Source organism: Coturnix japonica, chromosome 5 (genome assembly GCF_054131305.1).
Source record: "Coturnix japonica strain WE chromosome 5, WE-NBRP24, whole genome shotgun sequence".
Lineage (NCBI taxonomy): Eukaryota > Metazoa > Chordata > Aves > Galliformes > Phasianidae > Coturnix > Coturnix japonica.
The window spans coordinates 14560869-14575178 of record NC_140667.1 but is presented as its reverse complement, the minus strand read 5'-3'; the positions used below and the strand labels follow the sequence as shown (position 1 = coordinate 14575178).

General features: G+C 42.3%; 1 protein-coding gene across 13 annotated transcripts in view; it reads left to right on the top strand.

The window, feature by feature from the left end:
• TEAD1 (TEA domain transcription factor 1) overlaps positions 1-14310 on the top strand; it is a 140577-nt gene that overhangs the window by 37502 nt on the left and 88765 nt on the right. For all 13 annotated transcript variants that reach the window (XM_085550118.1, XM_085550117.1, XM_015863965.3 and 10 more), the window contains one exon: positions 12233-12486. In XM_085550118.1, the coding sequence (XP_085406244.1) occupies positions 12339-12486 (148 nt within the window). In that variant the 5' untranslated portion in view covers positions 12233-12338. Of the gene's footprint in view, positions 1-12232; positions 12487-14310 lie in introns of those variants that run through there.

The following is a 14310-nucleotide window of genomic DNA, read 5'->3' as shown; positions in this document are numbered from 1 at the left end:
AACGTGTAGTGGCGCTTTTAAGTATAATTGTTATCGCTGGAAATCTCTGCGTGGCTGGCAGCTGGGCTGCGCTTCCAGAGTCCCTGTATAATTGGGATTTGCATGTTCTGCTGGTCTGCAGAGCCTGCCACACAGGGGTGCTGCCTGGCGTACCGACACAGGAGCACAGGGCATGGCTGCCACAAAGGGAAGGCAAGCTGGGTGCTTTGCCTTCAGCCTGCACTCTGTGAGACTTAAGGATGCCCAAGCTCATTAGATGAGGATCTGGCCCAAGGTTAAGTAACTTTCAGTAATTAACCTGTAAAAGCTTATAGTGTGATCCTGAGCTGAGCGAACCTGCAGGGTGCACACACACTGGGGGCTGTGCCCTGGGCTTTGTAGCAACCATGGTGCCACAGAGTGCTGCTGCAGGGCCTGGAGCTGGGAGCAGGATCCCACAGGTACTTGTCTTGTCTTACCTACTATATTCTCGTGATCAGTCCTCAGCATTTGCATGTTCTCTGCTTTGTTTCCATCTGGATTTGATTATTTATTTGGTTTGGTTCATATTTGCAATAATATTTGTTCTACTAGGCTTTTCCCTTGCCAGTTTTAGAAGCAGCGGTACCAATTCTGAAAGCAGGATATTTGGGGCTTGTGACTACATTCATGTAAGTCAAGCAATTACCGCTCATGGTGTTAGTGCTATTAAATACTGGAGGTGGATAATCTGGGGAGAGTCTATGGGAGAACCTTGGTACAGGTTCTACTGCTGTGCTGTCGTGACTGTGAGCAGTGCAGCCTCAACTGAGAATTTCTTAATTTTCCCTGATTTTATTTTATTTTATTTTATTTTATTTTATTTTATTTTATTTTATTTTATTTTATTTTATTTTATTTAACTTTTACCCTTCAGATGTGTGGGGTTTTTTTTGTTTGTTTGCTTGTTTCCCCCCCGCACCCCTCAGTAAATTGTTCCCTTCCATTCTGGATGTTTTATTGATGCTCCCTTCCATTCTTGCTGTGAGAATTCTTTGATTTCACGTTCCCAGAGAAATGGTGTTTTAGTTTGAGTCAGCTGCGAGGAGAGGTGGAAAAGTGTGGAGTGAGAATAAGAATCATTTGGTAGATGCAGCTGCAGAACAGAAATAAATCAAGGTGGCAGAAAGGTGAGTTTGAGAGGGAAAGAAAATGGAAGAGTTTGTGACATGGCTGTTAAATCCAACTATCAAATTGCAGCGGCGGTGTCCAAAAATATAAATTACTTTCCCTTTTAAAAAGAAAAACATATTAGTAAAACAGCATGTAATACAGCATATTCCATGCATAGCAGAAAGAAAACCACCTTTGAGCTCTGACAACAAATGTACTCATTGTAAAAGCAACAGTCATGTTGATGTAAAATTTCACACGCTTATCTACTATGACATCTGTCTGTGGTGCAGTGACATTGAGCCAGGAAGTGCTGTTCAGAAAATAATTCAAAAGTGAAAAATAAATGTCCTTGGCTCTAAGTCACCCATGTTTCTCTACCAAGAAACACGCTTACTTCTACTGTAATGTTCATCAGCCATTTTTTTTTTCTTATGCTTTCAAATAAGATTTTGTAGGAAGTCATTTGAGGAAGCTAACTACTAGTCTAAGAAGAAAGCCCAAGTACTTGCATTTCTCTGGGTCGTTTCCTGGCTCATTCACTTTCCGGGTCATTCTTTTTTGCCTGGGTCACTCTCTCCCTCTACTTCATACTCATTCAGTGGTAACAAAAGTACTCAAATGAAGTACATTTAGCTAGGATTTTCAAGGATTTTACTGTCAGTAAGTAGAAAAGGGCCTGCTTGGTTTTGAAGGCAGTGGGTTGTAGCCTGATTGAGCGCAGGAGATCATGCAAATGCATAAGGCAAAGCATAGAAGGGCTTAAATTATCTGACTAGTTACTGACTAGCTACTATCATGTAGCTCCTCATCTTAAGAGGAGGGGATTCAAGAGGACTATAATAGTTAAATTTGTTTGTTTCAAGAGAGGCACCACTAGCAAGTTCAGGATTGATAGCTAGGTGTCTCAGACCAGAGGTTTTTCTGGCTGAATAGTGATGTTTAAAGTCTCAGCTATCACCATGAAACCACCCTTAGACTCTAATTTGAAATGTAATGGAGAAGCTGTACTACAAGCATTCAGTTTTCCCAATGGCAAAAAGACCCACTGAGTTAATGGAACTTTTGTGTATCGTCGACATTGTGAAAAACAGAGGTAATTTTGAAGAGCAAATGTGATTTACTGTAACTAAGAAATATGAATAGTCTGTTAATATTTTTCTGAGCTTGACAAAACATTTTGTCTCTCCTGAGGGGCATGGCATGACTGTGACTGTGGGGTTTACTAAGGTTAGGCACAGACCTGCTCCCATGCACCCAGCTGACCCAGGGAAGCCCTGGTGTCCTGGTCTCTGCCTATTCAAAAGGCATCTCACACTTTGTCAGGGCAGCTTGTGGGAGGCACTTGGGGCTACCAACAAAGCAGGACATAAGAAAAGAACACATGCAGGTTGTTCTTCAGGCAGAGTGAGAGGCAGGTGATGACTGCCCGTGAAACCGTGAATGGTGAGCAGAGGTGAGGAAGGGCTGCTGTGGGAGAAATGACAGTGTGCTGTGAAATTGGTGTTTCTGTTAGATTCAAGATCTTTAAAGTTCAGTCAAATTATGAGCATTAGATGTCAGGCTTTGTACTTTTTGTTTGGGTCTTTATATGTGTGTTTTGTTTTCTGCTGCCTGGGCTGCGTCATCTCTTCTTTGACTCTGCCGGCGTCCAGTGAAATCACAATTTTGATGGTTGCCAGCAAAGTTATTTTTGTGGAAAATTGACACCTCCTGAAGTAGGATTAAACTACAGTGAACAAGGAGTTGAAATAGACTGGAAACATAAGTCAGAGCTTAAGACAGAAATTGCTTCCTCAACAGGTGATAACGACAAAAGAAGTGCAGAATAACCACATAACTATTATATTGGGCTTTGAAAATGCTATTGCTGGTCATTGTAGCCTTACTTATGTTTAGCAATTAAAGGCTGCCACAGTCTGGGATTGTTTCAGTGTCTCAGCAGGGGAGTATTTTCAGCTCCTTTCTAGAAGCTGTGAGTCCTGCTCCAGAAAAGCTGCCTTACTTCTCTGGAGTACTTGAGATGTTAGGGGTACATTTTTCATTATGGACAAAATGCAAGCTTTAGATCTGCCATTATCCATAGCAGACAGTCATTATGACACAGTGACGCTGATTCCTGTGCATTTGCTGTGTGATGGCGTTGGAGGCAAGTAGGAGATGGAAAAAAGTGGTTGGAGTGCAAGTGCTGTACTAGTAGCACTCATTTCCATACATGGGAGGCTTGCTTTGCCCCACATAGATAAACAGCTCACACTTAAAATGTAATTTGGCAGGTAATTTGCTCATAACACTAATGTTAGCAGTTGGAAAACAAAAACACTTAAAATAATTTTGACAGCTCCTGCCTTTGCAAACAAAATGATTACTGTGATTTCTTTCTATCCACAAAAATACAAGGTGGGGTTTCCAGTATTGGCTCGTGATGTAGACAAGCCACTGTACAAGTTGGGACTAGTTAACATCCCAGTAGGACCCCAAGTCTTGTCTGATCTCACACGCTGGTTTCTGACATGTCTTTATATTTAGAGTTAGTGAGAAGAAGGCTAAGAACCTGGGATGAAATCCTAGCCTTGCTGAGGGCTGTGGTGCTCTGATTTCTTTTTTCTTTTTCTTTTTTTTTTCTTGCTCTTGTGACTGTCCTGTTGCCAGAACACCACAGCCTTTCCCAAAGTGCCTCCCAGTATTATCTCTCCTCTACTTCCAGGCTCCTCTGGGGCTGATAGGCAGTGCCTTACTCCAGCCAAAACAATTGCTAATGGAGTTGTGAAGAGCTTCATTAAACTTGGAGCAATTATTTGTATGTATAAAATGGCTTTGTGCTGGCAGGATCAGAGCCCAGGGCTGTATTTCAGTAGTAACACCAAAGCAGAGTTAAACTGTTTTCTCTTGATTCTATTAGGTAACATTCAGGTGTGCACAAGGCATCTACACGGTCTGGTTTTTAACTGCCAGCAACAGGTAGCTGCTTTAAAGGGTGATACAGCTTATAAATAATGCTTGGCAGAGTTTCTTAATTTGTAAAGATGAATTTTAGCAAGATTTAGCCATTTCAGCATAGGTTTGAGAAGCACGTTTCTGCCTTTCTAATTACATGAGGAAGTGTTTGTGTAACATCTGCAAAGCAGAGGATAAGCAGACTAAAAGGGATGGAAGGTGCCAGCCGCTGGAATCCAGGGGTGTATTTGGCCAGTTGGGTGCTGCAGGCATTAGTTGCAAAGCTTACCATTTTCCTGCTTCAGAAATGGAGGGCCCTTCATCAGATCTGTATCAGAAAGGGTTAATCTTGTGGCTATTTCTTGTTTAAACAATCACACCTGAGTAAATAAATGAACCTTTTAAGTTACTGTGCCTGTTTTGTACCTTTTTAACAGAATACTTAAATCATTATATAAAATATTTTTTTATATAGACGAAAGTCTTACATTACATACGAACCAGTCAGATGTTGGACCACCCTTCAAATAGCATTGGTTTTCCCTTTCCTAAGTGAACTTACATAGAGTTGTCCAGGCAGGTGGCTTTCTGCCCCTTCTCCCACCTCGCTCAGAGCTGTTAGAGTGAACACTCATGTTTTTGCAGCCATTGTGGAAAAAATACTTTCATCCTGAAAACAAGTTAATCAAGAAAGAGGAACATCTGATATTGGAGTAGAAAACCGGTTACTCATATAGCAGGAGTAAAATAAGAGAGCCATGAGCATGAAGGATTGGAGCTTGTTTCATACATGTCTTTGTGACATGGCCAAATAAAAGCCAGTAAAACCAGAAGAGGCGTAGGGAATGGGGAGAATGAAGAGTTTCAGGGCTACATCTAGACACAACAGCTGGCTGCCAGGTCTGTTGTATGTATGAGCAATGGGGCATGTGTGGTCCCAGCAGGAAGCCGGTAACATATTAGAGATCAAGGGCTTACCTTATTCTAATATTTATAATACTTTTTTTTTTTTTTTTAAAATCAATCTTTTGTCTATTAAAAATAATTGTCCTGATAGATATGTGTGCTAGTTTTCATTCTTCTGTTGGCACACACGGGCAACAGTATGAATTATAGCAAAAAAACTAACACCTCTGTAAACACGACCCAAGTGAGGTGTAGTGGCTGCAGACCTTGCCCTAAGGGACTATACTGTGGCTTCTGTTTACAGGTCTTGGGGCTGGAGAGCTTCCTTCTGCGACAAAGCAAGGCTGTTCTACAAGAGCAAGTGTAGAGTCCTGCACTTGGGGAGGAATAACTGTATGTGTTGGTACAGGTTGGGGGCTGACCTGCTGGTGAGGAGCCCAGCGGAGAAGGACATGGGTGTGCCTTTGTGGCCAAGAAGACCAGTGGGATCCTGGGGTGCATTAAAAAGAGCATGGCCAGCAGGTGGAGGGGGGTGGTCCTCCCCCTGAGCTCCGCCCTGGTGAGGCCACAGCTGGAATACTGTGTCCAGTTCTGGGTTCTCCCGTTCAAAAAAGACAGGGATCTCCTAGGTTTCCAGCAGAGTGCCACGAAGATGATTAAGAGCCTGGAGCATCTGTTGTATGAGGAAAGGCTGAGTAACCTGGGACTCTTCAGTCTGGAGAAGTCTGAAAGGTGATCTCATCACTGTTTATAAATATCTAAAATGTGGGAGTCAAGTGGATGGGGCCAGACTCTTTTTCAGCGGTATGCAGTGATCGAATAAAGGACAACAGGCAAAAAAATTAATCATAGGAAATTCCATACAAACATGAGAAAGAACTTAACTGTGAGAGTGATGGAGCACTGGAACAGGCTGCCTGGAGGATCATGGACTTTGCTTCTCTGGAGATATTAAATGCTGGATACTTTCCTATGTAACCTGCTGTATGGAACCTGCTTTAGCAGGAGTTTGGACTCCATGATTTCCTGAGATGCCTTCCAACCCCTGCAGTCCTGTGATTCTGTATGAAACGATCTCTTTATTGATGTTGTGTGGATTTGGTATTTTGCACATAGGCATGGCACTCTGTCTTCCTGCTGGTTTTCTGCATAACTCTGAGAAATGTAGCTGAAGGGAGGAAAGTAATGCTTCAGTTCCCTTGCTTGAATCAGAAAAAATTCTTGTGCTCTTTTCTGCAGGTGTTCTGTAGCTGTTGGTGATCCAACTGATCACGTTGTTCCCCCACAGATCTCAAAGATCCCAAAGAAACACCTAAAGTCGTAGGTTGTGTTGTATCCCAAGTGAGAAATGGGAACTTAACTGGTTCTGATATACAGGATTATATGCTCTTGATAGGAAGTATCATTGGACGCAATTGTTTGATGGCCAAAAAAAGCCCAGCATCTGAATTTCTTCTGGAAGTATTACAGACAGAGAAAAACTCTTCTTTTCAGTGGCAGAAACGAATGGCTGAATTAGCCTGGCCAAGTTTTAAAGGAATGCTTTATCTTGGAAATAGGCTGCTTCTCTCTCCTGGTGCTCATTTTTTTCTTAGAGGGAATAATTGCTGATAAGTAGAGCTTGTAACATAAATGCAATGAAGTCATTTTGAGCTAATGATTTTGCCATCAAATGCTCTGTAAATGATTTAAGTTTTAATTCATTTACGGTTTATTTTACCGTTATATCCTTTCCTCATAAAACTATATTAAATATAAAATTGCTTAAGTATATAAACATAGTTTCCTTGAAAGTCATGCCATTTGAATACCTCAAAGGATCAGAAGATTCCATACATGCTTAGATACTACTAACTTACAGTTAGTTACTGTACAGTTAATCTGTACAGTTATACAGATATCCAGAATGTGAATTGATTTTAAAATAAAAAGTTAATCTTTTATTTAAAAAAAAATAAATAGGTGTAATCATATTGCCTGACTTGCTTAAATACCACAGAGATACGTTTATTGGCAATGTGGAAACTTCAGTTTGGTTTTATTAGGAAAAAAGAAGTTCAGCAGCTGCTTCAGTGAACACAGCATGCCACATGCTGCTTCAGCCTGTGGGAAGTCTCCTACTTTAAGCTTATTTTCCTGGGGTGCTCTGTTAGGGAGAGCTGGAAGCAGTTTTCTGTATCCCTTTGGAGATGTTGTCAGAATTGCTGCTTCTCCACTTTGCTGTTACCATTTCCTTATTTGAAAACGGTTATCTTCTCACATCAGTCTTCTCCAAATTCAAACAAACCCAATTCCTTTCCTAGTAGGTCATGCTTTCTAGATCTGATAACTTTCTTCCCCTGGATCCTCTCCAGCAGTTCTTTCCTGAAGTCTTAGCACTCCAGCTGTGGATTTGCACTGCTGAACAAAGCAGAAGAAAATCCCGTGGGCCTGTTACTTTTCAAGCCTTGGGAGAGAATTTGCCATCTGCAAATTTAGAATTAGTTGGTTTTTACTCATCTGCTCATTATTGTCTATGTTTATAAAATGCTTGTTGGATTCCCGATCCCATTGTTTTTATGGAGCTGAAGCAATGATGAAGTTGTTCCCAAATAAAAAATATTCTTAGAAGCATAATTAACCACTTCAGCTTTTGAAATCCTTTCATCAAGGATTAAAGTCTTTCTGACAGATCTGTTTTAGAAATATCGGGCTAGTTGTAAGCGCTCTTTGGTATCCTTCTGCAGCTATTCATAGCCGTTGTGAGTAACTACACTGGTTCTTACTTACCTGGAAACTCTTACAGCTGGCACTGCGGGTTGTCTTACAACTACCTGCACTCGGTTTCCTTCAAGCAGACAGAAGACTAAGGAGACACAGTTGGTTGTTGTTTGGTTGTTTTTTTTTTTTTGGAACCAAGAACATGTGTTTGGTCTTACTTGTATTTCTGCACCAGTACCAGCAGAATAGGAAACCTCTTCCAGTGGCTTTGTATGTATGCAAGTGATTCCTCCATGTAGGGTACCCTTCAGCACCTGTGCGCTGAAATTCAAGATTAATTGTACGTGCAGGAAAAATGATTTGACATGTGGAGGATGGTAAATAAGATTCAGCTCAAATGACTGCTGAAAACAATGTTTGCGTGTTACTACTTCATTGCATAAGTACTGAACAACATGAAACATACTGAGGTCTTAGATCTGCACTTGTCCTATGCTTCTGTGAAATGCGATTGATCTCAGCTGTTGGTCTGTGCGCATCAGCTTTCTGGGCAAGTTCACGTCTGTGTTGCTCATAAACTGAGTGCATCTGAGAATGTTCTATGCTACCAAATAAAGCATCCTCTTGATAAGACGTTCCAGACTGCTGTTTGGTTTTGGTTAAATTCATTGGTTTGATCTGCTCTGTAGCTATCCTTGTTTGTCTGAGTTTCACATTTTCAACCACATAAGTAGTCCTGTACCTCATGAAGCTGTATCAAACGGGTATTTCCTATAAAAACATATTTAGAAAATAGTTTCAGCATTACTAAATAGAAAATGACGTGTTGTTTGGGAGGGGAACGTACCTTTGTCGCCTGTAGCAAAAAGTGACTTAGTAACTACAGGAGAAAAACAGAGATACTTGGAATTGGCTGAACTGTGTGGGATGGAAAGTAACCGCAGGAAAGATGCATTCAGAGTGGCAACTAAAGGAGCTTACCTGCAGGGGAAGCTGACTTAAAATAAGTAACAGAGGGACTGGCATTACAAGGCAAACTGAAGAGAGACCTCTGGAAGCACAGCAGCATGTCTTAGGCAACCTTAGAAAGGGCAAAAAGGTTAGCCGAAACATGATGATGTCTTAAAATTATTGCCATTCTTTTGGTTGTTGGTGGTTTTTTGGAGAGCATGCAGGTGTTTCAGTTTTGCTAAGAGAAAATCCAAGCATGACGTTGGTTCTAACCAAGTTAGCATAAATCAAATATAGAACTCTTCAGCCTGGTGTGCCCTGTGTGGGAAAGGAACATTTTTGTTAGTTTGTTTTTGTTAATTGCCTCCAGGAAATTAACTCTCCCTCTGCTAGAATGTGCTATTATGAGGTTTGAAGTTTGTTAATATAAGGAAGGTCTTTTTTTTTTTTCTTTTTCCCTTATTTTAATTGGGCTGAAAGTCCATATTTCTTCCATGAGATTTATAGCTAGTTAGAAATGTGCAACAAAGCTCTTCTATTGACAGCTTGTATTATTTTTGATAATCACATTGAACTGCAGCATAATAGGTCTGAAATTTTTCATCACAGTTGGATCTTTAGAATTCAAGCTAAGGACGAGGTGGAATTGCCTTTTGATATATCGAGCTGGGCTGGAAGTGATTAAATGAGTAGCTCATTATTTCCCTGCAATAAGAGGCAGCCATTTAGTGAGTGCAGTACCAGGTTTTCTCAGTCCTCTAGCTTGATGTGCAGTGTCAGTGTTCACCAAAATGGAAATGGCTAAAAGAACCTTCAGAGAAGAAGAGCGTTTTTTGGGGGGGGAGAGATTGCTCTTGACCCTTGTCATAGAGAGTTTCTGGAAGAAACGTTCACTTTGTTTTAGAGGCTGCTATAGTAGCTACTAATACCTCAAGATGATATCCAAGTAGGTAAAAAGGGATGAGAAAAGATAGCACAGTAGTGAAAATCCACCAGCAAACACAATGCAAGATCTAACACGAATATCAAGTAGCATTAATTACTTTTGAGCCTCTCTGTTTTCCTCGTATGCATTTTAATTATTATTTTGGCACACTATAATAACAAGGGCTGGTTTATAGGATGATAATAAGACTTGGGGCTATGACTGTGGCAGATTTTGTAAGCAGAGCACTGCTGAGCTGCACGTGCTGCTGGTGGTTGTGCTGCGCATTGCAGGATGCGGTGCCCATGACTAAAGGGAAGGATTTCTTTCCCAGTCACCTTCGAGGAGCAGCCCAGGTAAGCAGTTCTGCTCTGTGCTGTCTTCTGGCAAAATGCTGAGCTGTGGTCTTGAGCATGTGAGGTCACTAAAATCTCCTGTAGCCCTTTTCCTGAGCGCTGTGGTAGTAAAACTGAAAACCTGCTAATTATCCTAGTCACCATGTAATACCTCTCATTTACCAAAAAAATCCCCCTATATTTGAAGTCTTAAGTAGAAATGATCATTTTTGTCAGTTCTTGGCCACTATTGTTGTGCTTCTGTTTCAGCTACAAGGTTTCAATATTACAGTGGTTCAGTCTTCTGCCTTCAGCCTTCTGCAAATTGTAAAAGACTGTGCTTCAGTGTTCTACAAATATTTCCATCTCCCTCTTTGCAGTGAGTGCTCTTTGGACAATAAGTGCTGCATTTGAGCAGACTTCCCTCCTGTACCTCATTTGTGCGCACAGCTCCCTGTGAATCCATCTGCTGCCTCATTATCAGTTAGTAAAAGGCATTCAAGATGCTGTGATCAGCCCGGAGATTAGCAGTGGGTAGAGACCAACAATGTCCTAAGCTGTGCTCAGATGTTCAAACCAATGCTAAGTTCAGGAATGCCTCCTTGTAAAAAAACAAAACAAAACAAAAAACCCCCCAAAACTCTGCAAATAGAGAAAGTGAAGTTCTTGGGAGTTTATCTTACATGCGCTCATACTTCTGGGCTCCTAGTAGAGCCCAGGGCAGTGGAAATACCCCATGCTTTAGGAGTTGGACCGGTAACGTCAGTTAGTGAGACGTTGAGACTACTCCCAGTTTCCCCAGTTTCTGCTGGTGGTTGGTTTTTTTTTTAGCATGGCCCCATGGTCTCTGATAGACCAGACTGTCAAGTTTGGAATATCCAGTGACTGGCTGATTGGGTTGGCCTGGGTGACAACTGCTGTTAAGATTTCTTCTGTCAGGGAGTTCTTGGGCTCACATGTTTTGTCAGGGCTGTTGCAGTCTCCATCTTCCCCTTCTCCTCCATTAGCTATTTGCCATTCTGTTGCTTCTTACCTGTTGGTTTAGGCCTCTCCTTCTTCACCTGGCCTTCTTAGCAGCTTGTAGCCATCAGTAGGCACATTGCAGTCATGGAAATCATCCCACCAGGTTTCAGTGACTGTGACTACATCATGATTTTCCAGTAGCACTGTGGCTTCTAGCTCCTCCTGTTTGTTTCTCAAGCTGCACGCGTTGGTGTAGAGGCATTTCAGCTGGGCAGCTGGTCTTGTCACCTTCTTAGAGGATAACTCCTTAATTCCTTTGGTATTTACCTTTAGTCTCCCTGTTGCCCCCCAGCACCACGTCCCTTTAACTTAGCTGTGCTGTCCTGCACCTTGTCTTAGGCAGACTCTGTCACCCTCCTCACCCTTCAAACCTAGTTTAAAGCGCAGTCACTGAGCTTGGATCTTTCTCCCCTTATGATCCAAGTGGATCCCATCAGCTGCCATCAGGCCAGATGCCAACTAAACTGCCTCGCACTTGGAAAAGCCAAAATTCCTGCAGTGTCAGTAGCCTCTTAGCCATGTATTTATCAGATCGGTTTTCCTGGTCCTCTCAGTGTCCCTTCCTGCCACTGACGGGATAGAGGAAAACACCACTCATACTCTGGCACTGTCCATTAACCACCCTGTTATTTTATGTATGTTTGGGATGTTTTAATGCGTTCAGGGAACTAACTGGATTTTTAAGTGCGTGTACAACAGATGTATGTGTGTTTTAACACTCCCATCCATTTAGTTAGAGTCACCAAACTTCTTTTTTTTTAAATGAAGCTGTGTTATGCCTAGACATGCTGAGCCAGATCTGTTCCTGGTGTTATTTCACTGGTCGGACAAAGAATTGCACCAGAGATGAATTTGGTCTGGTACAGCAGCTTTTTTGCCTGGAGCAAATCTTTGTAGCAGAGTTTTCTCTCAAAAAACCTGAAAGGAACGCTGACAGATCTGCAGCTCTGGTGGTGTGAGCAGGTGCAGTGATATTAAATTACTTCTTATTAAATAGGTTCAGCAACTTGAAGTTTGTGATTTTGTTCTGCTATTGTTCTGTGACAGAGACTTCTCGAAACAGGCAGAATGTGCATCTTGTAATTCCTTTCTCTGGTATTATCGTTTTAGAGATTTTTGTTCTCACATAGTTTCTGTTCTGGTTGTATTACTAATTTGGGTAAGATTGGTTGAGAAGTAGAATCCAATAGTGTTGCACTTCTCATGCTACCTTTATTCCCATTAATGCTCAGCTGCTGTTAGATTAGAATTAAAAGTAACCTGAAATGTTTTCGTGAAGTTCCATGCCCTTAATGCCTTGTGGGCTTCTCTGTTTGTTTTCTAGGTTTATTTCCTTTAAGACTCCAAGCTTAAGCTTGGAGACCCCAGCCATCACCATTGAGCCCAGCAGCTGGAGCGGCAGCGAGAGCCCTGCCGAAGACATTGAAAGAATGAGCGATTCTGCAGATAAGCCTATTGACAACGATGCAGAAGGTGTCTGGAGCCCTGACATAGAGCAGAGCTTTCAGGAGGCTCTAGCTATCTATCCACCGTGTGGGAGGAGGAAAATCATCTTATCAGATGAAGGCAAAATGTATGGTAAGTGGTGCTCGGTTAGCCTTTGGAAATAATTGTCCCCGTACAAGCCATAAAGGCCAGCTTGTTTTTACATGCCGTTCCTGGCTCTGATTTGCCAATTACAGAGTAAATCTTGATGAAATCTGTGAAGATGAGAGAGCTCCATGGGGCTGATGTATCGCTGGCACTTGGAAGCAATGTTGGTACATAACTGTGTCCTTAATGAATGCTGTAGTTTGCTTAGAATGTTTAAAAGAAGCTTTTAAATGTGTCATTCCTTGAGCACAGAAAATAGTTGAGAATTTTCATTACTTTTTTAATAAATGGTGTGGAAATAGAAGTGGGGAATACAGTGGCAGGATCACATGGCAGAACACGCAATGTTAAATTGCAAAGTGATCAAGTTCTTGTCATGTTCAGAATCCTCTTGACAGAAGAGGCAAGTTAGGGGTGCTTTTGTGCCTTTCATTACATTCCCCCCTCCCCCCCCCCTTTTCTCAGCACAGACTGCTATAAATCAGATGACGTGCTGACAGCATTCCATAAAGACATGCTCTTGTGAGGGATGCTGACATCTGCACACACTAGCCATAGCAGTGTTGCTCTCGTCCCACTCATCCAAGCTCTCTCACTCCCAAGTCCTGGCTGCCATTTCTTTTCCATTTTGCAATTTTTTCTCTGCGGGCTGCAGAATGTCCCTCCGGTTCCTCGCCCTGCAGCAGCTGCCAATGGTGGCCATGCCCTGGGGGAGCCCAGGGAGAGGTGACCTCGCTCCCTACCTGGCCGTGTGTCCCGAGGCAGGCAGGGGGCCGCTGGCGCAGCCCCGAGCAGATGGTGCTGCAGCTGCCACCAGCTGTGCCCCCCGCACCCCCCCCTGCGTGAGGTCATGGAAACAGGGACACTGCTGCTGCCTCCGGCTCTTTGGGGCCGGCAGCGGGACCGGCCCCCCCGGCCTCCCTTTGCAGCTGCCATGTGACCCTGGTGGCCACACGAAGTGTCGGGTCTGGAAAAAGCGAGTTGTGATGAAGCATCTCAGCTGCCCTTGGCAGAAAGTTGCTGGGCCCTGGTTTCCTGCCTGGGTGTTTGCTTGTTTTTTTTTGTTGCCTCCTCCCCCCCCCCCCCCCCCCCCCTTTGTTTTTACTTTTTTTCCTCTCTCTTTTTCCAGCTTTCCTTCAGAATAGGGGAATATAATTTCTCTTGTCCTCCCCTCAGTAATTTCTGCTTGTTTTGATTGCATTTTGTTGTTACGTTCCTTTGGCAAGGGAATGATTTGCTTAATTAGAAGGTTGTGCTCTTTCTAGGGGGACATAAGCATGTATATACAAACAAGCTTATTGTGTATTTGTGCTCAAAAGATCTACTTAGGCTTGAACAGCCTCATCAGCTCTAATAAGGGCGGCTGCATTTTCTTAAATCAGGATTCACAGCGGTCACCCCTGAAATCTGATATACGGTGTTCTAAAGCATTCTTTGTGACATGGTATAAATTAAAGAAATTAACATATTTCTCTATTCACGTTGACAGTCACTGATTTAATTTAATGGTTCTTTAATACCTAACCTTAACATGTGTTAGATTATATATACATAGGAAACTATTTATGCATATCTAATTGCTGATTACTACTGCTAGCTAATAATACCATAAACATATATGCGTGTCTCATTTCTTTATGCTCATTCTAAATCAAATCATGTTAGCTTTCAATCAGAAAAAGGAAGTGTGTTTATTATGCTGCAAACTTGACTCGGAGCATTGTCCTGGTCAGGAAAAAAAAACCAAAAAAAAACGTGTTAGGAAGTGTGGGATCCAGAATTAGTAGAATTTACACGCTGACTTTGCAG